The sequence below is a fragment of the Notolepis coatsorum genome (genome assembly GCF_963971535.1).
Source record: "Notolepis coatsorum genome assembly, chromosome: 10".
In the NCBI taxonomy this organism is placed as follows: Eukaryota; Metazoa; Chordata; class Actinopteri; order Aulopiformes; family Paralepididae; genus Notolepis; species Notolepis coatsorum.
Window position 1 is genome coordinate 53,275,580 of NC_140174.1, and position 26,889 is coordinate 53,302,468.

Here is a 26,889-nt window from a genome sequence, read left to right on the forward strand (position 1 = left end):
GAACTTCAAAAAGGAGTTCTGCTCTATTGTATGTGTATTCGATTCAATTCGATTATTGAGTGTGTATTGGTTCAGTGCCTCCTCCTCGGAGAGCCCTAACCCAAGTGTTACATAGCTCAATGTTGCAATATTTATTTTCAATCTATACAGCTCGCGTGGGAAGTCTCTCTGGGGATTCCCGTCTCCTCCCTGTGGCGAGGGTGGCGGTATGTAAAAATGAAAAAAAAAATTACCCTCAGCCACGTCACGTGGGATTCATGTCATTCTGTGTTTCTTTCTTTTTTATTAAAAAGATGAAAGAACATGAAGCACGACGGCTCCTTGTCGTTCTCCCAGGCGACTTGGAGGAACAATGTCTGGTGTCTTGTTAGACTATCCATTGATGTGTTTGGGTCTCGACACGTACATAGTGCTGGCTCGGGGTGTTTTTATAGGGCAACTGGGATGGAGGTTTTCTCTTCCGAGCGCCTGTTACTAGGTCTCGACGAATTCTCGTTCATATCTGGGGGATGTTAACGGAATAGATCAAAACATAGGTAGAGGGGTCTCACGCCCTTGGGGTGGGCCACTGAGCGCGGTACGAATGGGACCGTCTGGGTGGCGCCCTCTTTTTATGTTTTAGATCGACACGCGTACCTACCCCCTCTCTTGGAGTGGGGATGTCGGCGTGATTAGGGCACGGGACTGGTTCTGGTCATGCTGGTCCAGGTCAGTTAACCCGTTGTCTGCCGGGGACGCAGATCTGCTGTTCTGGTACCCTGAGGGACTTGTGCTTTTTTCGGGGAAAAAAATGCCGGGTCGGCCCGGGTGTCACAGGGTTGGGCGTTATGGAGACCCTTTGTTGGGTACATATTGTACCTTGCACTATCATGAAGGGGCTGGTTCTCCATTCTTTTCGCTCCTCTCTCACGCATGGCGAAGAGGGGGCTGTTGGGGTGGTCTTTTGGACCTCCTCTGGTAGCCCTGTGTGCTTCCCGAGCCGCCGGGCCCGGTCCGAAGTTATGTTTCGTCGACCCGTAGGCCTGGAATAACCCTTTTTTGAAAACTGAAACACTTGTACTGCGGTATAGCCAGTGTATACCCGCAGGTGTGTTTTGGAGTTTTTTCTTGAGGTGTTATAGGAACAACCACCGCATGTGGTACCAAGAGGGTGGTTGATTCCCTGGTGTGTTGGAGCAGAGTCAACTCCCGGGTTACCCGGTTGAGTGTGCCCCTGCACGTTCATGACGCCTGCCAATCGTGTCAGCTTTCTCTGCCTCGACCCCTCTGGGTCGGGTTTTTTGGTGGAGGCTTTGTCATGGTGCGCAACAATGCCAGCATACGCCCCTTCCGCCGGGGTGCTGTTTTCAGTTGACCCCTTTGGCGCCTGTCTCGTCCGCAGTGCTCCAGGCTCGGGTCAAACGCCTGCTGCCTGGTTTAAGGGATCGACCCCCTCTGGGGTCGTCTCCCCGGTGCGCTGCCTGCTTCCGCTGTAGTATAGCTTTTTGAGTGCTTCAAGTTACGGCCATGCTGAGTTTGCCAGGGTCAGTGTGCCAGGCGGCGTACTAGTGGGGGGAAGGGCCCGCTCTTGGAGGGGCCCTGTCCGAATACGCTGGCGATGCGGGGGGCGGTGTCACTAAGTGACCGCCTGGTGAGGTCTTGATGCTTTGGCGTCATTGACCTCTCCGGGCCCCCTTTTTCCGGGGGATCCAGTCCCTTCAGTGGGTCTGGGTCTTCCTTCGCGCTCCGCTGCTACGGCCTTGCCACGGGGTTGAGTTTGCTCTTGACCACGTGATTTTGGGGGCAGTAACGAGGTTTGTTCCTTCCGTTCGTTCCCTGGTGGCATGCGGGTTGTGCGTGTGCGTAGTCGTGGGGTCAAGCCACGGTCTGCTCACCCTGTGCGTTGAGTTGCTCGAGTTTCTCTTCGCACGGTCGGATCCATCTCCCTCCCGTCCTCCAATAGGGAGGGTATCCTCCATTAGGGAGGGTCGGGGGGCTCGGTCCTCTCCGGTCTGATGGTTGTGGGGGGCCTCAGCAGGGTACATTTGTCGAGCTTCAGGCTCCCGCTCAGCTCCTGTAGTGCAGATGACGCTGAGCGGCAGCCAGTATGATATAGAACGTAAGGTTATGTATATAACCAAGTTCTATGAATACTGGTGACGCTTGTTACAGGCTGGGCTACAGCTCCGCCTTGTGGGCGTGCTGGGCCGGTGCCTGTATGATATGACGTGTCTCACTTCCTGGGGAAGGTGTGGTTTGTTTACTTGTTGCTTGGCAATACACGGCATTAAGAACCAGCGCGACTCGACTCTTTTATTGTACAGCTACACTTACAAGCATGGTGTCAGAAGTGGAACTAGGAGGACCCAAAGAGGATTTATATACGGCCCGAAACAGCTGTTTGCAATAACAGCGGACGTTTATGTGTTGTTTGGGTGAGAGTTTGTGGCGACAATGGCATCCAGCATTCCGCCTCCGGAGCCAATGAAGATGACGGGAGACATTCACGGCAACTGGGTGAGCTTTCAAGCAGAGTTCGAGGACTATCTGCTTGCGACCGGGCTCAGCGAGAAGGAAAAGCCAGTACAGGCGGCGGCGCTCAGACGGTTAATGGGGAATGACTGTCGTCATGTTTACAAACACAACCTGGGACTCACCGTGGCGCAACAAAAAGATGTGGGGGCTATTCTGACAGCACTGCAGCAATACTTCACACCGGCTAAGAACGTGATATTCGAGAGGTACGTTTTTGGCAACTTGAAACAGGAGGATGGAGAGCTGTTTGATGCTTTTGTTACAAGACTGAGAGAAAAGGCTGCCTCTTGTGAATATGGAGCTATTAAAGATGAACTCATAAGAGACAGTATTGTCCTACGGATAACTGATGAGGGCGCTAGACGGCGCTTATTAAGAGAAAAGGACCTTAAATTGGATCAGGCCATCAGTATTTGTCGAGCAGCTGAGGTCATGGACAGTAGGTTAAAGACCATGTCTCTGGGCAGCGGCAGCTCCGGGCCTGGGGACAGCGTTAACGCCACACAAGGGCAGCGATATGGACGGAGGCCTGCCAGCAGGCCATCCGAGGCCAACACATCGGCACAGCCACAGAACATGAGAGACACTGGTGAATGCAAGTACTGTGGCACACGGCACAAACGTGGGCGTGACCAGTGCCCCGCCTTTGGTAAATCATGCCGTTCATGTGGCACGGCTAACCATTTTGCAAAAGTTTGCATGAAAAGAGGCCAGCAGGCTCGCCAGTTAAATGCTGTGGATGACCCATGGCCAGGGGAACGGGAGGACAGCGACCGGGAGGAGAGAGACGTGTACACAGTAGAGAGCGTGGGGGCTGTGAACACTCAAGGTAAAAAGTGGTTTGTCAACCTACCACTGCAAAAAGGCCTCCAAAGGTGCCAGCTCGACTCGGGAGCCACATGCAATGTGATGAGCATCAAGGACAAGTCAAGACTGGCACCTAGAACACCCCTTCAGAAGAGCTTCATCAAACTGAAACTTTACAACAGTGAGTGGATGAGCTCGTTGGGGGTGTACAGCACACAATGCGTCATTAGGGGTAAGACGCACAGACTGGACTTTGAAGTCGTACATACTGGCCAGAGGCCCTTGCTTTCGGGGGAGACATGTGAGAGGCTTGGTCTGATACGCTTCACCATTCCTGAGGAGCTGAATAAAGTGGAGCACTGCAGGAAGGTGTCACTGACCAAAGAGTGGCTCGTCAGCACCTACCATGATGTGTTCACCAGCCCTGTTGAGTCTCTGCCCGGTGATATTCACTTTGAGCTGGACAGCACGGTGGCGCCGGTGCAGTGTGCTCCCAGGAACGTTCCAGTGGCCCTGAAGGCAGCTGTTAAAGCACAGCTGGATAAATATGAAGAAGATGGGCACTTGACCACAGTCACTCGACCCACGGACTGGATTAGCAATCTGGTCATAGTGAAAAGGCCAGACAAATTGAGACTGTGTATAGACCCAAAGCCCCTTAACCGAGCTCTGAAACGGTCCCATTACCTGATGCCCACTTTGGATGACGTGCTGTATAAGCTGCCAAAGGCACGTATATTCACGCTGGTGGATGCACGGGATGCATTTTTACAGTGCCGTTTGGACGAAGAGAGCAGCCTGATGACAACGTTCTGGACACCGTGGGGTAGGAAACGTTGGCTAAAACTCCCTTTCGGTGTGTCAGTGGCTCCAGAGCTGTACCAAAGAAAGCAGCATGAGCTGCTGGCTGGCTTGACGGGGATTGAGCCCATAGCTGATGATATCCTCATAGTGGGCTGTGGGGACACAGAGGATGAGGCCAACCACGACCATGACACGAACCTCGTCGCTCTGATGGACAGATGCAGAGAGGTAAAGCTGAGACTGGGCCTGAAAAAGCTGCAGTTTCGACTGAAGGAGGTCCGCTTCCACGGCCACATACTGTCCGCAGAGGGCCTCAAGGTTGACCCTGACAAGGTCAGGGCGGTTCTGGACATGCCAAACCCCACAGACGCAAAAGGGGTCCAGCGATGTGTTGGGTTTGTGAACTACCTGTCGAGATTCATGCCACGCTTGTCAGCGGTATGTGAGCCTCTGAGGAGACTGCTCGACAAAGATGTGATGTGGCACTGGCTGCCCAAACATGAGGCTGCCATGAAGGAAATCAAGGCTCTGATCACGGCGGTGCCAGTCCTAAGGTACTATGACGTCCACAAGCCGGTCACCGTACAGAGCGACTCCAGTCAGACGGGTCTGGGCTGCTGCTTGCTTCAGGGGGGACAGCCTGTCGCATTTGCCTCTCGTGCATTGACCCAAACGGAGCAAAATTATGCACAAATAGAAAAGGAGTGTCTAAGCATCGTATTCGCCTGTCAACGCTTCCACTACTACCTATATGGGAGGGGTGATGTGACTGCAGAGACCGACCACCGCCCGTTGGTGTCCATCTTCACTAAGCCTCTCCTCAGTGCGCCAAAGCGCCTTCAGAGCATGCTCCTCACACTGCAGAACTACTCCCTGGCGGTGGTGTACAAGCCAGGCCCCGAAATGTACATAAGTGACACACTCAGCAGAGCCACCACCCCACCACAGAGAACAGATACACTGTACAGACGGGAAATGGTCTGCAGCATGCGGCAGGAGCAGTGGGACACGGCCGCCATTCGGCAGGCGGACTATCTGAACGTCAGCAGCCAACGTCTGGCACAGATTCGAACACACACTGAGGAGGATGTGTGTCTGCAAACACTCAAGTCAGTCGTGCTGAAGGGATGGCCAGACCACAGAGAGGAGACCCCTTTAGCCGTCCGGGACTATTGGGCCATCAGGGACGAGATAAGTGCACAGGATGGCGTGCTCTACAGGAGTCAGCGCATCATAATTCCGAAAGCTATGCGTCCGGAAATGCTGAGACGGATCCACTACAACCATGTGGGGGCCGAGGCGTGCTACAGACAGGCTCGTGATACACTGTACTGGCCCGGTATGCAAGGGGAAGTCAAAGATTACGTACAGCAGTGCTCCGTGTGCAATGAGTATGCACACGAACAACAGAAAGAGACTATGATGTCACACCCGCTCCCCACACGGCCCTGGCAGCTGGTAAGCATGGACCTGTACAGCTATGCAGCACAGAACTTTCTTCTGGTGGTGGACCACTATTCGGACTTCTGGGAGGTCGACTTGCTCCCTGACCTGTCAGCGGACACCACGATCCGACGATGCAAGGCACAGTTTGCTCGCCACGGGGTCCCAGACAGGGCCATTTCTGATGGTGGCGGCCAGTTTGCCGGTGGGGAGTTCCGGGCGTTTGCGAGGGAGTGGGGCTTTGAGCACGTTATGTCCTCACCGAGGCACCCGAAGGCTAACGGCAAAGCGGAGTCGGCGGTAAAGATTGTGAAGAGCCTGTGCAGAAAGGCAGACCGGGCCAGAGAGGACCCCTGGAAGGCCATTTTACATTGGAGAAACACACCCACTGAGGGTATGCAGTGCAGCCCTGCACAGCGGCTTATGTCGCGGAGACTGAGAACCCTTCTCCCTGTGGCCGACCAGCTGCTGGTACCTCAGGTCGTCACAGGGGTCCCGGACAAGCTGAGAGTGAAACATCAGGCAGCGAAGTTGATGTATGACCGATCGGCGAAGGATCTGCCGGAGCTGAACGTCGGCCAGCCCATACGGATGAAGCCACTCCCGGGTGACAGGACGGGCCGATGGAGAAGAGGCGTGTGCCTGCAGCAGTTGGGACTCCGGTCCTATCTGGTCGACGTGGAGGGAACTGCGTATCGCCGCAACAGGGTTGATCTCCGACCAGCAGAAGCGGCCCCTCCCCAGCCGTCAGTTCACCCAGAATTGGCCCCAGAACAGCCTGCGAGGGGGGGAAGCACCGAAGAGGTCGTCAGCGGTCCTGAGGAGTCTCCAAAGTCATCAGCCCCGAGGTCGACGCCGTCTTCCCCGCAGACTGGTAACACACCAGGCCGTGAGTTACAGGCCCGGGCCTTCTCCCGGAGCGGGAGGCCGTTACGGCCTCCGGACAGACTTAACCTCTAGGTCGCACACAAACTGAGACTGTCTCACACGCACACATGCACACATGCACACACACACACACACACACACACACACACACACATAGTCACGCTCGCACCCCAGCACACAAGGACTGTGCACATGCGTATGGACTGTAAGATATAAAAAAAAAAAAAAAAAAAGGGAATGGGAATGTGGGAAAATTGTGATTCTGTGTTTAATTGTGGTTGTTATTGATGAGGTGTTTTGATACTACTTAGGTCTGCACGGATTGATGTTGTTACTTACTAAAGGAAGGGAGATGTTACAGGCTGGGCTACAGCTCCGCCTTGTGGGCGTGCTGGGCCGGTGCCTGTATGATATGACGTGTCTCACTTCCTGGGGAAGGTGTGGTTTGTTTACTTGTTGCTTGGCAATACACGGCATTAAGAACCAGCGCGACTCGACTCTTTTATTGTACAGCTACACTTACAAACAACGCTCAGCGTCGGGACGCCACCGCGGCCCTTGATCTCGCCTTGTGGTTAAAGTTTGGGAAGGAGGCGAGTAGGTGACCACACACCTGCTTATGAAGGTAGCGGATAGGGGTGTGGCCAGACGGATGTTGGTATGTAAAGGTACATTGTGGATTTTTATTCAGTGCATGTGCACGAAGTGAGGTTAGTGCAGATGACGCCGAGCGTCACCAGTATTCATATAACTTGGTTATATACATAACCTTACGTTAAGGTTAGAGTTTGTCTTAGAGCGTGACGGCAAGTTATTTTGATGGTTAAGCTTAGGCACTCTTTCGAAGTTGGTTAAGGTTAGAGTTTGTCTTAGAGCATGGCGATAGAACACCAGGTAGTTTGCAGGCTGTTTGATGCGGAAATGGGCAAAGACACAGCTCGTCACGCGATTGGGCAAACGCGTCAGTGGCCAATCAGAGAGCGTCAGTCAGTGCCAATCAGAGAGCATCTGCCAGAAATGCGGCTAGGTTTGGTAATCATGCCTGGCAGCCTGTACCGGTTCCGCAACTATAAGTTGCGCGTCCTGAGGCTGCCGCGGAGGCGTGGCCGCGCCTGTCACGTGCCTGTCGGGGCCAATCAGGCCTACCCCGGAAGTAACTTACAGTTGCGGAACAGTAACAGGCTGCCTGGCAGGCGCGTCCGCGTGATTACACAAACAAGCCGCATTTCTCGGAGACGCTCTCTGATTGGCCACTGACGCGTTTGGCCAATCTGTGACGAGCTGTGTCTTTGCCCATTTCCTCGTCAAACAGCCTGCAAACTACCTGGCGTTCTATCGCCATGCTAAGACAAACTCTAACCTTAACCAACTTCGAAAGAGTGCCTAAGCTTAACCGTCGAAAGAACTTGCCGTCACGCTCCAAGACAAACTCTAACCTTAACCAACTTCGAAGAGTGCCTAAGCCTAACCAGTGTAGAAACAGGCGTCGGCCAATCAGAGTGTCTCCGAGAAATGCGGCTTGTTTGTGTAATCACGCGGCACGTCCTGTGGCTGGCGGAAGCCAGTGAGCGTATTCTCCGGGATGCAGCTGGACCCTATCAAAACGTACACGGACCCACCCACAATGGTATTCAGAAGTTTCAGCCCTTACAATTTTCAGGCCACTTCTCACAAAAAGCCAAAGTCCCAGACGATACTTTCATTTGGTAGAACCACCACTCAAATTGTAGCGAACGTTGCTATTTACAATAATCTCGGAGGGCTCAAAAGGCAGTTTCCCATGATCGATTATAATGAATTATAGCCAATTACAGGAAGTTGCTGTAACAAAATAATTTATTTCATTACTACTAAGGTTTTTGATTGTTTCATGTTGTAGAGTAGACCATCTCATAGAGATGGAATATGCAATTTAAATAAAGATTGGCTCTACCACCGATTTAAACAAATATATATTTTCGGTGACGGCAGAAAAACGTTTGATCTCCCTACTCCAGGGTCCACCTCTTGGCAGTAAAGTGTAGTCAGCAATACCCCTCGCCTATCCCCTTAACTCCAACCCACATAATAGGGGGGGGGGGGGATCTTTTGCCTAGATGCTGCGGTTTAACGGAATTACAGATTCTACCTAGGTGCTATATATAATTTTTTTTTTAAATATATAAATAACACCACAGAGCTTTTAGAAAGCGGAATAAAAAATATTGCTCCACCCCAATAATTGATTAATGAATTTATAATTGTAAAGCTTTTTGGTGGGTCCAAAATGTATGCTTACATGTAGCCCCTTTCGTGACTTTCGGTTTGCAAGCCTGTGGCTTTTGTGACCGGAGTCACTTGCCCACCCGCCCCGATCACCCAGTAGAGAAACGACCAAGCGTCGTCAAGGGGCTCGCGGTGTGTCAAGAATACATCAGATCTGAATTTCAAAGATACCCAGCGTACAATATGGGTCTAACACAGCTTCACGATGGGGTCTGGAAGCTCGGAGTTGCTAATAAACAGTTTAAAACATTGTTACTCGACGAGTGGTATTTACAGACCGAACGTCCATCTCCGCCGTTGGTGTCACAGCGCATGCGCACCATGCCGCGTTCACGTTACTGGGAAGAAGCAGAAGAACCAGTTTCCGACTGGGAAAAACCATTCACGTCAGCCTCCTAGTGGTAATTCCTACTAGGACATATGGGATTCTTTTATAGACCCCATATCTCCCACTTCGCGTCACGAATTGCGGAAGTATGGATGTGGGCGTTTCATCCATAGATATATATATAGAGTCAAAGCGTGAAGGCTTCCTAGTTGTAGCAACGAGATGTCCTCTGGTTCTTCCGCTTCTTCCCAGTAACGTGAACGCGGCATGGTGCGCATGCGCTGTGACACCAACGGCGGAGATGGACGTTCGGTCTGTAAATACCACTCGTCGAGTAACAATGTTTTAAACTGTTTATTAGCAACTCCGAGCTTCCAGACCCCATCGTGAAGCTGTGTTAGACCCATATTGTACGCTGGGTATCTTTGAAATTCAGATCTGATGTATTCTTGACACACCGCGAGCCCCTTGACGACGCTTGGTCGTTTCTCTACTGGGTGATCGGGGCGGGTGGGCAAGTGACTCCGGTCACAAAAGCCACAGGCTTGCAAACCGAAAGTCACGAAAGGGGCTAGCTTACATGTATCCCCTCCCTACTTCCCATTTCCCCACATGGAACGCACCTGATTGGAAAAAAGAAAAAGTCATGCTGGTGTTCTAGTGAAACATCTAGTGGCTGAATGTCATCTATACTAGCACCTTTAACCAAAATATTATAGCTGTGAGTATTGTGGAAATGAGAAAATATACTCCTGTTTGTCATCATAATCAAACCATTTCAGGTAGCCAATCTGCTTCCTGTAATAAATTCAATTGCATCATATATTCTGAATCACCCACCAGTCAGTTCATCAGTTGGTGTAAAGGATAACTTGTAAATACTTTTAATCTAGAAAGATTTATCTGAATTGAAGCAATGTTCACCAAATAAACAAGGCACAGACATGAAGACCTCAGTATTTAATAAGAACAGACATTTTACAAGATTCCGCTGGAGAGTACAGTTAAGCAATCTTGCAAAGCTATACAAAACACAAATCTAGCACATTGTGTCCCATTTGTTGTAAAAATATATATTCTGCTTCGATCCTAATGGGCCTACACTAAAATAATAAGACTAGGCAAATTGCATAACGGTACCCATTACGTTTTACGTTGGGTCCTCGTTACCAATGTGACATTATGCTACGAGAATTTACAGTCATGTCAAGTTTTCCTCGATATCTTAAAACCTCCATCTCAAAAGGGCCAACATCACAGGGTAGTGTTTTGTTCCCCTTTCCTGCTTCAATGCCACGCAAATTACACAGCTGGTTTTCTCAATAGTTTCTTGCCACTAAATTCATCTTTTATTTCAACACAAGTTAATAGAACAAAGATGAGTTCAGTGTTAAAATACTGGTGGGAAATCCAGTCCAAGTCGGAGACAATAACATTTTCAAAAAAAAATTATAAAATAAAATTAACTGGTGAAAAGAAGAAGACATTTTACACAATTCCACCACCAGGAGTGACTGCAAAAGTAGATATTTAGCATTTAACCGATACAGACAACAACTGTAAAAGGGGCCTTATGGCACAGCCAAAACATCTCTTAAGTCTTTCTCGAACATCCAGTATGGATGCACGCCATCTGGTTTGCACGGTGTTCCCGTCTCGTCAGGCTACTCAGCGGCGTCTGAAAGCGCGGGAGATCCTCCAGGCGTTGGGCTCCTCGTAGCGGTTGTACAGCGGCTCCAGGCGCTGCTGCTTCTTCTGCTTGCTGAGGCGCGTCGGGTCGGAGACTTTGAAGAAGGCCGGGGAAAACTCCACCAGCCAGCGGGGGTCGATGGTGGTCACCTCTCGCATGTACTCCTTGGTGGTCAGGACCAGCTCGTGGTACACGACCCTTTAAGGATACAGATGGAGAATAATAAATAAGTGCTTTTTTATTTATATATATATATATATATATATATATATATATATATATATTAGGGATGTCCGATATCATCGGCCTACCAATATTATCTGCCGATATTGGCATTAAAATGTGATATCGGAAAATATCGGTATGGGTTTAAAACAAAGAAATTTTTTTATTTAACCTTTATTTACCCAGGCAAGCAAGTAAGAACAGATTCTGATTTTATTTATTGTCAAAAGTATGCATAATGTTGTGTTAATTCCACGACAAGAGATATGTAATGTTAATTACCTGCAATTATTCCGTTTTTTGGGGGGGGAAACCCTGCATATATCGGTATCGGTTGATATCGGTATCGGAAAGTAAGAGTTGGACAATATCAGTATAGGTAAAAAAGCCAATATCGAGCATCCCTAATATATATATATTATATATATATATATATATTAAATGTTTTTGCTCGTTTGCACAAAAATCTAAATTGCAGAACAGCCAACCAACACCCCACTTCAAGTGTTTTACCGTCTTTAACTGCATTATAATTAAACTATTTCAAATTATCCTAATTTCTTCACTTGACGGCTAAAAGATGCAACATGATGTGCTGGTTACCAGTGATGATGTGCTGGTTAACAGTGATGATGTGCTGGTTTACCAGTGATGATGTGCTGGTTTACCAGTGATGATGTGCTGGTTTACCAGTGATGATGTGCTGGTTACCAGTGATGATGTGCTGGTTAACAGTGATGATGTGCTGGTTTACCAGTGATTATGTGCTGGTTTACCAGTGATGATGTGCTGGTTTACCAGTGATGATGTGCTGGTTACCAGTGATGATGTGCTGGTTACCAGTGATGATGTGCTGGTTTACCAGTGATGATGTGCTGGTTTACCAGTGATGATGTGCTGGTTTACCAGTGATGATGTGCTGGTTTACCAGTGATGATGTGCTGGTTTACCAGTGATGATGTGCTGGTTTTAACAGTAACATACCACTCAGGCTGCCGGTTAAACAGAGCGCTGGAGGGGTGGATATAAACCACCTGCTGGTCGATGAGGGTCCTGTAGCCTTCCTGAGGGTCCTTCTTGGCTGCGTTCCTGAAGAAACCACTGCAGATGGCTTTCTGCACACGTACGGTGGCTTTTCCACAAGATACTACATCCAGTTTATGCCTAAGGAGAGAACATATTGGTCCCAGTTGTGTGAGAACTGGCAAATCTTGAAAATGCTTAGTCTAAATAATAATTTACAGAGGACTTCCGGTATGGCGAGCGGGGTGTAAGACATGTTTTCCCTCTCTCCCTCATGTTTTTTTTAAATTCCATGTTTTAAGACTCCAAACCTTCACAGTTTTTTTTTTATATGAAAGTATCGATACAGCTAACTAAATATTTGTCCTCACAAAGATGACATCCAAGACTCCAAAACCAAAACGGGGCGATGTTCAGAAAGAAGAGGAGGCTGACGACGCTTTTAGCAAGGCCTGGCTAGCCACCCTGCTTGAAAACCACAAAGAGGCTATGACCACAGAGTTCAGAAAAGCCATTACCACTCTGGAAAATAAACTTGACCAAATTAAATCGGACGTGGCCGACAACAGACAGCGGGTCAAGTCCCTGGAGGAGAATGCGGAATCTGTAAGCGAAATAATTGCGTCGCTAGAGGCTACATGTGCCGATCTGAGGGCTAGCCATGCTATGCTAAAGGCTAAAGCGGAGGACCTCGAGGCTCGAGGGCGATGTAAAACAACCTTCGGATCATTGGACTACCAGAACAGATTGAGGGCCCAAGACCAACATCCTTCTTCGCCACCCTTTTATCCCAGGTTTTTGGGGCAGAAACCCTCCCTACCCCTCCAGAATTGGACCGTGCTCACAGGTCGCTAGCAGCTAAGCCGAAGCAGGGTGAAAAGGCCTGTTATCATCAGGTTCCATAATTATCAAACCAAAGAACAGGTGATCCGGGAGGCCAGAAAGAGAAGGGCAGAGATACAGTACGACGGTCATCAAATTGCTTTCTACGAGGATTATACCCCGGCTGTGTTGGAACAGCGAGCACCGTACCGCGATGTGATGGCACTACTTTACAAACGGGGGCTGAGGCCTAGTCTTCATTACCCGGCCAAACTGATGATTACGGAGGAGAGCGGGGACAGATTACGCTTCATGTCTGTTGGAGACGCTGAAACATACCTCAAGGCCAAGCTAGCCTAGCGTGGACGGCTACCTAACGAGTACCTAGGGGTAAGCTAACCTGACGCCGGGAGCAATGAACAATGAATGTAGAATGCGAGACTGAAATTATAGACATCGGTTGGGCTAAACTGGTCGACCGCGTTAGACCTGACACTTAGAATTCATGGGGAGATGCTATTGACATTAAGCGGACTGGCTTCTGAAACAGAACTTTATGCTTCCCAAATAGCCAACGCGGATTCTATTTGCACTTATTTCTAATTCCTTTTTTTTTTTTTTAATAGCGCTTCTTTTACATGTGTCTCTCTCTCATTCAAACTGTAGACGTTCCCTCTGTTTAGAGGCTGCTAGATAAATAGACTGGACCAGTTTGACAGGATAATGAAGGTTCTATGTGTATGCTTCAGGAGTACTCCATGCACGGATTGGAATGTACAGAGACTGGGCCTGAATTTACTAGACCATTTACCTAGGTCTAACGGACACCTCGGGGCCAGCTGAAACAGACACCAACAGCAATAGACATGATTACGACATATTAAATGTGCGGCTGAACTTGTAGACCTTGGTTAGATTATAGTGCCCAGTCACTATAGAGTGGCCACCTATGCCTCAGAAGGGTAATAGTTATTTCAATTGGAGTGACTCCTTCAAAAGGAACCCTATGCCAATCAGGTTGCTATAGCCATGACCTTGTGAATAATTGCATGCCGTTTTCTTCTGCTCCCCATTTCGTAATTTTTGTTGTTGCCCTTTTTAAAGATTTTATATATATATATATATATATATATATTTTTTTTTTCTTAACTTAATTTGTCCTTTCTTTTTGTATGGATTTATATACATATGACTCTCTAGGCAGGGTGAACATATTCAGGGTGCACATGCTCCTCTTACTATCTGAGGGTCTCAATACAACCAAACCGGATGGTATCTACTGGGTAGTGGGGGGTTTGTATACATGTTTCAGGAAGCACTCAAGGTATTGACTGAACCAATTAAATTTGCACACGATTCTTTTTACTGTCTGAAGGTACAGGTCTCTAACACTGCCGAATGTAGCTAACCACATTACCTTTCTATACATATTTTAGGTACATTTTGAGGTCCCTGAATCTTGTAACCCCTGTAACTGCATATACCTCTTGATTATTATTATTTTACTCTTTAAATATATGTGTATTTTTTTTATAGACAGAAGGAGAAAGGAAAAAAGAAAAAAGGAAGAAAGTGGCGCCTCTTTTTCAACTCTGTTATGGTTTTGCAATTTTTATATCCCTAGTGGGCATGGTAGCAGGGGCTAAAGACATTCTCTTCGAGCTGTTATAGGTTGGAAGCGGACTTTGCCCAGGTCCACTGAATTATAGGTTGACCTATACACACTGGAGCGCCTCGGTATACTCGTTCACTCTCAACTTTTTATGGGTCACACTCCTTAGTGAGAGTCATTGGTAGCGCTTTTACGTCCATGCTCTAACGGATGAGCCCCGAGTTGTGTTGCAAATATCTTTCATTTTTATTCTAATTCTAATTTTAATTTTTGAATTTATTCATCCCTTTTTTCTTTTGGTTTTTCTTTTTTTGGCTGTTCGAATGTTCTTTAACACAAATTTAAAAGTCTATCCATAACCATATTGGAGGCTGTTCGAAATGAACGGGAGAGAGGGGAAAAGAGGAGTGAGGATGAAGTCTCCACCGGAAGGAGCGTATCCTGAGAGGTACAAAGGCTGTTACTGTTCCCTTAGGGACCAAGGGATGTACCCCCGGGTGAGTATGTTTGTGTATGGTTGTGTGGGTGCATGTGTGTGCGTCAACCCCCCCCCCCCTTCTTTATCCCCCTCTACTTTTCTCCTCTCTTCCAATGTTTCATCTTTTCAACTCAGGTATGTATATACTTAACAGAACATGGCAGTGACGGGCAGGAACATCCGTTTCGTCTCATGGAATGTCAAAGGGATGAATAACTATCAAGTCAAGGCTATCAAGGTAGTTAACCACCTATGGCATCTCAAGGGTGACCTTTGTTTTTTTTATAAGAGACACACATCTGCACCTCAGATATCCCCCGTATTAAGAGAGCATGGATGGGACAAATTTTTCATTCTAAATTCTCTGCAAAAGCCAGGGGAGCTGCAATTATTATACATAGGGATGTTCCCTTCGAGCCTTCCACCATTTTAACTGACCCTGACGGACAATATGTTATAGTGTCGGGCAGGCTGCAGAACATTCCGGTGGTTTTGGCCTCAATATATGCACCAAATTGGGACAATGATACATTTGTATCCAATTTATTTTCCTCGATACCTAACCTTAATGATCATCACATAATTATCGGAGGAGACTTTAATCAGGTCCAAAACATAGAACTTGACAGGTCTTCGGATAGACGTACTACCATCTCCAAAGCGGCGAACATCCTAAAATTTCACATGGAACAGCTTGGCCTTATAGACCCTTGGAGAGCAAAATTTCCTACCGATAAACTTTTCTCCTTCTTCTCCCATGTCCACCACACATATTCGAGGATAGACTTCTTTTTAATAGATGAAAAACTACTACATAATGTAGTCTCCACTAAGTACCATAGTATAGTCATTTCCGATCATGCCCAGACATCCGTTGAAATTAACTTCCCCCAGGGTAGAACACCCTCTAAATTTTGGAGATTCAACTCCCACTTATTATCTGAACCTGAATTTAAGGATTTTATTCATGCACAAATAAAAATCTTCTTTGAGATAAACGACACACCTGAAGTTAGCAGTGACATACTCTGGGAGGCCTTTAAGGCATATCTCCGCGGACAGGCCATCTCCTTTACCTCTCATTTTGGGAAGCAGGAACAATCCAAATTAACGGGTATATCAGATGAGATTAAACGATTAGACATCCAGTACTCGTCTAAACCCACCCCTGCTCTATATAAAAAACTACTCCAGCTTCAATCACAATATGATTTGCTTTCAACTAGTAAGATCGAGAGACTACTCCTGCACACCAAGCAACGTTTTTTCGAACAGGGGGATAAGGCCGGAAAATTACTTGCGTACCAAGCACGAGTGGCGAGTGCCTCTAGACTGATTCCCAATAAAATCCCAATTAGGTGTCACTACAACAGACCCTACGGAAATGTCTGAAATTTTCTCTGACTATTATTCCAAACTTTACACGTCGGAGTCTTCCCAGCAGGACTGGGATCGCCCAAACCCCCTCAAGTCTCAAGTACCCTCAAGCGAATAAAGCGGAAGCTGAAGAGTTAGGCACGCCTATAACCATCTCTGAAGTGACTGAGGCAATCAAATCCTTACAAAGTGGTAAATCACCCGGGCCAGATGGCTACACTACAGAATTTTATAAAACTTACTCCGTGTTGGTTGCTCCGTTCCTGCTGAGAGTATATAACGACTCCCTTCTAAAGGGCCAAATGCCACCCACGCTATCAGAGGCGTCATTGTCCCTGCTGCTCAAAAAAGGTAAAGACCCTCTCCTTGTGACTGCAACTTGTTCCTGTTTGTGGACGACTCAGCCCTGCTGGTCTCTGACAAGAACAAGTTACAGGTTGAAAAAACCCTCAGCTCGGAACTAGGCAAAATCTGCATATGGCTCGCCGACAACAAACTATCATTACACATGGGCAAAACAGAGTCCATTCTCTTCGGTTCAAATAACAAACTCAGCAAGACCGACGGCTTCTCAGTTACAGTGAGTGACAATATTGTCACAAGGAAAGATGAAATTACCTACCTGGGTTCCATCCTAGAGGCTAATCTTTCCTGTGACAAAATGGCATCCAATGTAATAAAAAAAGTCAACCAACAAACTCGATTCTTGTACCGGATCTCCTCTCTGGTAAACAAGAATACCCTGAAGACTCTGGCAGGAGCACTCATTCAAGGGTACTACGACTATGCTTGCACCTCATGGTACCAAAGCACCTCAAAGGCACTAAAAACCAAATTACAAACATCTCAAAACAAACTAGTCAGACTACTGCTTGACCTGACTCCTAGAACCCACCTCACCCCTGCACACTTTGCCAACCTAGGATGGAGTACAGCAACTTGCAATGGGCCTGGTCTACAAGATACACTACACGACCAAGGTACCCATGTACATGTCAAAATACTTCCCAAAGGTCAGTGAATACCACGATCACAACACCAGAGGGAGCTCCACAAATCATGTAAAACCCAGATTCGGCTCAAACAAGAGACTAAACACGTTTCGCAATTATGCCACATCAATGTGGAACACCCTACCCAAAGCTGTAAAGGAATGTGAATCACTACCCACCTTCAAAAACACTCTCAAAGAACACCTACGGGAGACTGCAATTCGAAACTGGCCCCTACAAATGTCCTAACCCAGTTGTACAATAAAGACCAAGCATGGCTTTGTCAGTATTCCAATGTACAGTGCCGCCCCCCCTACCCAACCCCCCCCCCCCCCCCCACCTCCAATGTACAGCCCCACCCAACCCCACCCCACCTACCCAACCTCCTCCAATGTACAGTTTCCATGTCAAATGTATGTCAGTATTCCAATGTACAGTGTGTCCCCCCCTACCCAACCCCCCCCCACCTCCAATGTACAGCCCCACCCCACCTACCCAACCTCCTCCAATGCACAGTTTCTATGTCAAATGTATATACACTCTTTTTCTGGATTTTTTTAGTATCACAAACAGTACTGTATTTGCAAATCTGGTATGTCATAAATGTATAGATGTAGCAGTACTGTCTATCTGTATGTCGTGTGTCATATGATGAATTGAAAATGGGGGACCCTGATGGAAACAAGACGAAAGTCTCTCAGGTCTGCATCCTCTTAAAGGATAACTCCACTTTTTTTTTAAATTAGCTTATTTAACATCTTCCCTGGAGTTAGACAAGAAGATGCATACCTTTTTTGTCTCTGTGCGTGCATTTTAGCTTTGGGAATAGACGCTCCGTTAGCATAGCTTAGCTTCATCACTGGAAGTGGGGGAGGACAGTAGCCTTACAGTGCCTTACAGTGTATTGCAAGGTCTGACATTATTACCATTATTACATAAGGTCATGCATATCAAGTTTGGTCAATGTCAGACCTTGCAATACACTGTAAGGCACTGTAAGGCTACTGTCCTCCCCCACTTCCAGTGATGAAGCTAAGCTATGCTAACGGAGCGTCTATTCCCAAAGCTAAAATGCACGCACAGAGACAAAAAAGGTATGCATCTTCTTGTCTAACTCCAGGGAAGATGTTAAATAAGCTAATTTAAAAAAAAAGTGGAGTTATCCTTTAACAATTGTATATATTGAGCTGTACTGTACCCATTCTGCAATCTGTTAATAAACTTTTCAATCAATCAATCAATCCTTTGTAGCAGTTACAGACCAATCTCCCTCCTTAATGTGGATTGTAAAATATTGGCTAAGGTCCTTTCATGCCGTCTTCAGAAGGTGGTCTCATTCCTGATAGACCCGGATCAGACAGGTTTCATCATGGACAGGCAATCCTTCTTTAAAGGGGAACTCCAACATTTTGGGAAATTAGCTTATTTAACATCTTCCCTGGAGTTAGACAAGAAGATACATACCTTTTTTGTCTCTGTGCGTGCATTTTAGCTTTGGGAATAGACGCTCCGTTAGCATAGCTTAGCTTCATCACTGGAAGTGAGGCAGGACAGTAGCCTTACAGTGCATTGCAAGGTCTGACATTGACCAAACTTGATATGCATGACCTTGGTGGGCTCTAGGTCAACTCCTGAAAAGGGGGTCAATGTCAGACTTTGCAATCAAAAGTTAGGGGGCTAATAACCCTTGCCATAATTTCAGTGCGCCCCCTAACTTTTGATTGCAAGGTCTGACATTGACCCCCTTTTCAGGAGTTGACCTAGAGCCCACCAAGGTCATGCATATCAAATTCGGTCAATGTCAGACCTTGCAATACACTGGAAGGCACTGTAAGGCTACTGTCCTGCCTCACTTCCAGTGATGAAGCTAAGCTATGCTAACGGAGCGTCTATTCCCAAAGCTAAAATGCACGCACAGAGACAAAAAAGGTATGTATCTTCTTGTCTAACTCCAGGGAAGATGTTAAATAAGCTAATTTCCCAAAATGTTGGAGTTCCCCTTTAACACCAGAAGGCTGTTAAATATCCTTTTCACAACCACGACTGGCGCACCAGAGATGGTACTCTCCCTAGATGCTGAGAAAGCGTTTGACAGAGTGGAATGGAGATACCTGTTCCATACACTTGAGAAATTCGGTTTGGGCCCGGGTTTTATTTCATGGATAAAACTCCTATACTCGTCCCCGGTGGCATCGGTTAATGTGAATGGTACCAAGTCGGGCCAGTTTGCGCTTTATCGCGGCACCCGTCAAGGATGCCCGCTTTCTCCCTTGCTCTACGCGCTCGCCGCAGAACCTTTAGCTATATGGCTTCGCAGTGAGGACAGATTTGAGGGGATTGAGAGGTTCGGCCTGGTTCATAAACTCTCATTGTATGCCGATGATCTCCTACTTTGTCTCCAATCCGTCATCGTCCATCCCCGTTATCCTGGATATTCTAGAACAGCATAGGCAGCTCTCGGGGTACAAACTTAATCTCCAGAAAAGTGAATATTTACCTGTTAATGCATCTGCGGAACGGCTTCCTCAATCGCTTTTCCCCTTTAAAAGGGCCACGGAAGGATTCACATATCTAGGGATATTTATGGCCAAATCACAGACGGAGCTCTTCGCAAAAAATTTCCGTCCTCTGCTGGATCGCTTTAAGTTAGATCTGATGGTCCTCTCTCCCCCTCTCACTTCTGGGAAGGGTCAACCTGATGGTGGTCTTACCCCGATTTTATATGCTTTTCAGCATATACCAATTGTTACGAAGGATCAGATTAAACAGAGTATATATATTTATTTGTTGATATATATTGAATAGTATTTGTATATCGTTTGATATCCCTTGTATATATACACGGAATATCCCTTTAGCCTACTATAGCCCATAATAGTTCATTCTCCTATTGGACAAAGGACCAGGCGCCAGGGGACCAGCCCCCGGAGTCAAGTTCAAAGTTACCGACAAGACATGTCTGTACTAGCCCCGGCCCTGCCCAGGGATACGGCGACAGAAATGAGAGTGGCACTATTTGTTCACCGTGCATATAAATATGGCGTAAGTGAATACAGAGGCACTTAGTCAGAAACTTAGTAACCAACGTGAAGCCTCACCCACGATACGACGTGCGGTGAAGTATGGCCTGTTTGGCCCCAGAATAGCATTGAGACCGCGTGCGAATTAATAACTGAATTGTCAGAGTTTGGCACTGTACCGTCGAGTGCGACGTATTTCTATTAAGTTAATAATAGTCGATTGTGTATGGTGCATCGTGCGGTTAGAGTTCTAAAGTGACCAGCATCTCCAACGCTTCCTCGTGTTAGCTAGATTCTTATCCAGGCTGGGCCGACCACATGGCGCTTTCATCCGAGGAGATCTAGGCGAGGACCGAATGGACATGTACACTGGATTACCTACCCGACGTCTGCATAGCCCTGTGCGGCTGGAATATATATTTGCTTTGGTACTGTGATTTGTGGAGCGGATAATCGCCGACGCCTGTGAGTGTTGGATTTACCCCCCGAGAGGAGTCAAGGTCGAGTCGGCGCTCAGAGAGCCTGAGGCCGCCTAGCTTTCTTCACTGTGGAGCTACAGCCTACAAGAGAACCAAGCTGTATTCGTCTGCGGATCAAGAGTCTATCGCACTGTCTTCTGTACTCGAAGTCTCCCTAGATATCGTTGACCAGACGTTCTACTACCGACAGCTCTCCTACCCCCCCTGCCGGCTTACAACCGGGAGGACCCCTTCCAGTATATCCCGCTATATCATTAAGTGTACCATAGATATAATTCCCTAAGAGCCAGGTTGTATACTTGCCTCCTGCGTAACCAGAAAATGGACATTCAGTGTTGATTTGCCTACGAATACTCATTTGCCTTACAAGTGCAATCAAATGTAATATAAGTATCATATGTACCTTTTGCTCCATTAAATACTTGATTAATACCTTTGACTGGAACCGATTTCATTGTGGGAAGTGTTCATCATATTCATATATTGTGTACTGTATGGCCAGTAGTTAAAGTACATAAAGCGGTAGTGGTTTAATGATACCATACTTATCAATACAGTCAGGGAATTGTACCCCTCAGTTACACCAATATTTATTAATAAAGCCTTTTTCACTTCGATTGATCAACTTATAGGTTCATTCCTGTGGGGTAACAAAAGAGCACATATTAAGTAGGGGTGGGAATCAACCGTTTCATCACGATATGATACGATATCGATTCTTTGGACAACGATACGATATTATCCGATATCACACAGTCTGCCACGATACGATATGATTCGATTCAGGTGCCTGCGATCGATATGAGACGATATTATATGCCCATTTAACACAATCAGTAACATTTAAAAACAAAAAAAAGGCAATGGAAATATCATTTGACATTTTTATTTTTGAGCTCTTCCAGACATTTAAATGAAAAACAATCTATTGTTTTTAATACAAATAGACCTGTTCACTGTTTTTGGTTCGTTTTTCTTTTTTTCTCTATATTAATATCCTATTCACTGTCACAGAGCTGTATTTTGGCTGGAAAAGCCGGCCAGATCCTGTTAGTGGGGCTATCCCGAGAATGCACCCTCCTTCCCAGTCCCCACTTCTCTCTGCCTATGGCTCTGGGTTAGCTTGTTAGCTTAGGCTAACGTAACGTTATCTTCGATCTTTAACGCGACGTGGGCATAATGGAGTGGCGAGGATTGCAAAGCAGGTTAGATGCATTGGACCCGTTGCGGAATAAAACAGCAGGGACATGTTTTGGGTCACAGAATAGGCACACTAGTCTTGCTCGGCTCTGGGTTAGCTTGTTAGCTTACGCTAACGTAACGTTATCTTCGATCTTTAACGCGACGTGGGCATAACGGAGTGGCGAGGATTGCAAAGCAGGTTAGATGCATTGAACCCGTTGCGGAATTAAACAGCAGGGACATGTTTTGGGTCACAGAATAGGCACACTAGTCTTGTTCTAGTGACGCTCTAGACGCTACTGCTGTGTGCTGTTTATGTTAAACAGAGTTTCAAAACACTGGGCGCGGGGCGATAACGTTGCCATCACGGGATTTTCAAAATAAGAGTATCGCAATATGAATCGATCTTTTTACGTTGAATCAATCCTATTTGATTATTGATAATAGATCGATATATCGATCTGGATCGATGTATCATCCCACCCCTAGTATTAAGAGGACGATCATGCAGCTTCCCAAATCAGAAGGGGGTTTGGCTTTGCCTAATCTATTACTACTGGGCATGTAATATAAACAAGCTCCTTTACTGGAGGACCAGGAGGGAGGAAGGAGACCAACCCCAATGGGCTCGGATGGAAGTCTCCTCTTCAAAGTACTCACTCTGGTCTGTGGCAACATCCCAACTACCCATTTCAATCCCTATTAAACAGGTGGCTCGGAACCAAATCGTAATGGATACTTTGAAAATCTGGAATCAGTTTAGGAAACAATTTGGCCTACACGCTCCGTCGGGGCTAGCGCCAATCTCTCGCAATCACCTATTCCTACCGTCCTGTTGTGATCCTGTATTCAGAAGCTGGGAGAACAAAGGTTTGCTAACCATTAATGACCTCTACTCCGGAGGTGTGTTCTCCTCGTTTGCAGAATTTTCAAAAAAAAATTGTCTTCCAAACTCCCACCTTTTCCGTTTTTTTTAGATCAGACATTTTGTTCAGAACCAATTCCCACAATTCCCTGGCCGTCCTCCAGACTCTAGGACTGACCCTCTCCTATCGCTCGGTACCGGGCGGAAAGGGCTCGTCTCAATTATATATGATAAAATATCTTGGATGAACCCAACTTGCTTAGACTCCCTAAAAGCCAAATGGGACGAAGATCTGGGAATTATCATTACAGATGAACAATGGGATCATATATTAGACCTTGTACACACCTCCTCTATATGTGCAAGACACAGTTTGCTGCAGTGTAGGATCCTGCATAGGGTTCATTACACTAATGCGAGGTTAGCAAAGATATACCCGGATAGAACGGATGCGTGTAATAGTTGTAAACAATCTCCAGACGATTATATGCACATGCAAACTCAGAGTTTTGGACTGCAATATTTGATACACTGAGTAGGGTCCTGGGTGTGACGTTAGACCCTGATCCACTCACTGCCTTTTTCGGTATCCCGAATACCCCTTCGATCGCATCTAGGGCTGCAAAACGAGTTGTGGCGTTCACTACCCTCCTCGCTAGGAGACTTATTCTCTTTAAGTGAATACACCCTTCCCCACCCACTCACAACAGATGGATACATGAGATACTACATTGCATTAGGCTTGAGCGAATCAGATTCTCCCTAAAGGGCTCCCTTGAATCATTCCATGTGACCTGGCAACCATTTCTGCAACACATCGATACCCTGACTATCAATGAAGAGACTTAGAAAGGATAGAGCTTTACACCTCTAACTGCACTTCCATATAATTTATTATTATTTTATTCCTATTTTCTCATCCCCCCCCCCCCCCCCTCCCTGTCCTGGTATGTATGGGTGTGAATGAGACCCCGGGGGGGGGGGGGGGGGGGTAACTGGGGGAGGGAGAGGGGAACGAGGGACACAGCTGCAGAAGATCAAACTACTCAAGAATTACCACAACACTATAAGTAGGGGTGGGGGAAAGAGTGAAATAATATCATTGATGACTTTCTTCTACAGCCACATCCGTGCTAAAGATTTTTTTTTTTTTAGTTTTTAGTTCTTTCTTTATCTCTTTTTATCTAAATATTTGTGCACAATGCAGATGGGTCTGATTGATATGGTTGTTGTTTTTTGTTTTTCTTTCCCAGCAGCATCTATGCTGTGTGTTTGTATATTTTGCAGATGTGTTTGTCAATAACCTCGGTGTGGGGGGGATGGGGTGGGAATGAGGGAGGGGAAGGGGAAATGAGGAAAAAAAATAAAAAAGATGGAAAATGTATATATCGACAACTGTAAATGTTCAAAAAAAAATTCCTGAAATAAAGAAATAAAAAAAAATAATAATAATAATTGACCTATCTCAAGCCTCACCCTCTCTTCTTGATCTTCCAATCACAATGGTAGCAAAAGAGAGCAGGTTTTGACATAGGTTAATTGAACTGCAATCAATTCATCCGATGGCTGACGCACCTGTCCATGATACCCAACATCTGCTTGCGGATATCCTGGGCTCTGCGCAGCGAGCGAGCCTGGATGAAGTTCTCGTAGCACCAGGGGTTGGAGAACTTGTTGTTCTTCCAGGAATTATAGACGGCCAGCAGGGTCAGATGGTCTCCCTCAGGCTGGTGGAACTTGGCTTTCTTCTGGTCAGCCAAAGCTTGCTTGTCCTGTATCACAAAAAAGTGATAATTTAATGATCCTATTAGACCATGGGGGTATCTACTGATAAAAAATTATCTACTGTACAATTCTGTGAAATTCAGTCGCTAACTGTCCATGTGTTCGTACACAGCCCTGGTTCTGTAAATGGGAAACCAACAAAGCACTATTCTAGCCAATCAGCAACAGGGGGCATTGGTTCTCGTGCACAGGACAGGGGGAAGTGAGTGGGACGGTAAATCTGGCACATGCTAACAAATATCGACAATCTTTTTCCAGAATCACTGACTCCCATCTTTAATTGTAAACATCCGTCAGCAGACCACGTTTAAGACATTCAAAGTTAATAACAACAACTAAACATCCGTTAGCAGACCACGGTTAAGACGTTCAAAGTTAATAACAACAACTGCAGAACAGTGGAGGAGAAAGAAAGTGTTGGGTGTGTTCTTGAAAACCTTCCCTGTTGATGGACAAGATAGTACATACTGGTCCACAGAAAACAACAAAGGGAAAAGTTGCCTCTGGCGACGCACAGATCCATTCACAATCCAAACGGGTCCACAACAGAGTGCTTTTCAGCTGCTGGGGGGCAGCTTTTGCGTCGTTAATATCTTGCAATTGCGATCAAGGATGATTTATGGAAATGCAGTTCAAGGCATCACTTAGTCTGAGCGCTCTTCACACTACGTCAGAGCAGGAGAAAGTCGCTACTGCGCATGTGTCGCCTCAAAAAAAAAGTCAGAGTCCTCGTCTGCACCTTCTGACTGTCCGAATGCAGTCAATGCTCGAGTCCCAAGTCAGAGTCATCAGTGCTCAAGTCAAAGTCGAGTCACAAGTCCTGAAAATCTGTCCTGAACTTGAGTACTACAACACTGGCCCATGGTGGCAGTTGTGCGCACAGTGGGGGGGGGGGGGGGTTGCCAAGGCTACAGCACACCATGATTATGGAGAACTGCCTACTCACGGTGGTGTGTGCGTGTTCCTGTGGGTCGCCCATCTTGCATGGGTGTTAATCTGCATGACAAATAAAGACTTCTTCTTGAAAGAGTCTAAGGCCATGGTTACACTGGTGTAAAACAGCAACGTTCTATTTTCGAATGATTACGTTTGCATGTCAAAGTTAAAAAGAAACGCAGTTTTGGCAGGAAAACGCAGGAAAACTGCGGCTACCAACGTGTTGTCAAGTTATTGTTATAAGGAACCCAGTACTCCAAACTACAACAGTCTGCATTCCCTTAACAATTGTTTGTATTGAGCCGTATTGTACCCATTCATTTCATCAATTTCTACTAGCATTAACGTTACTACGTTAATAGCCTCGATGCTAACTATATACATGGAGAATGCCATTCACATTAGCATGTAGCTAACAACATCAGAGATCTTTTTGGGAGACTAAACTATCCGCTCTTGGTGGTAAATTGTGTTGATGTTTGTTTTGTTTCATCAACAAATGAGAGGCAGAACACAGTGAATGTATCCGTTTTGTTTATTGCACTTTTATTGCATTTTCTTTGCTGAAAAATAAATGCTACGTTGGCTAAATGGCTCACGCAAGGTATTTAAAGATGGTGGATTGTTGTTTTTTAGCAGGAAGTGTGGTGGCACGTTCAACCTTTGATTGGTTGAAAATGGCCTTATGTTTGAACTACATCGCCACCTACTGCTTTGGCATTGTACTACATGTATATACATCACTGTGCTCAGGAGGCAAAACGATGTCTAACTTGCCTGCCATTACGTAGCGTTCTGAAAAACGAAACTGAAACTGAAAACGAAACTGGCCCTAGTGTAACTGCAGCCTAAGCCGTAAATTCACGGCACATACATGGAACTACATGCTTCCCAGTAGATACCTTGGGTCTGTAGAAGACGTTCTGCACAGACAGCATGGAGACGATGGTGAGCATCTCTTCACTACAGCCCAGGTGGACGGACATGATCAACATCTTACACAACATGGGCTCCAGAGGGAACTCAGCCATCTGGGAGACGGAGAGGAGGAGGAAGACATAGGAGAGGGAGTGGATAAGAGAGAGGAAAGAAAGAAGGCATAGAAGAAGAGAAAGAACACAAAGGAGGAGAAGGTAAAGGAGATGGTGGAGATGAAAAGGATGGCAGAGAAAATATATCCATCATGAGGTTATAACAGTGCTGTCCTCCACTGAATAAATGTATGGTCCACTAATAGTTATATAATTTGTCGACCAATCGATTGGTTGATTTCATCGACAAATCTGTAAAATATTAGTTTTCCACATGCAATAATGCCTCTGTAAATCTAGTGCTTGTACCTTGTCAGGAAATA

At 46.4% G+C, this 26,889-nt stretch overlaps 1 protein-coding gene across 2 annotated transcripts in view; it reads right to left on the reverse strand.

The window, feature by feature from the left end:
* Positions 1–9,996: 9,996 nt before the first annotated feature.
* The window catches only part of LOC311236112 (ATP-dependent RNA helicase DHX8-like), a 90,265-nt gene continuing 73,372 nt past the window's right edge, over positions 9,997–26,889 (reverse strand). For both annotated transcript variants that reach the window (XM_084323722.1, XM_084323721.1), the window contains exons 20-23: positions 26,438–26,566; positions 24,390–24,586; positions 11,949–12,128; positions 9,997–10,937 (exon numbers count right to left, since the gene is read on the reverse strand). In XM_084323722.1, coding sequence (XP_084179848.1) covers positions 10,718–10,937; positions 11,949–12,128; positions 24,390–24,586; positions 26,438–26,566 — 726 coding nt within the window. In that variant the 3' untranslated portion in view covers positions 9,997–10,717. The remainder of the gene's footprint in view (positions 10,938–11,948; positions 12,129–24,389; positions 24,587–26,437; positions 26,567–26,889) is intronic.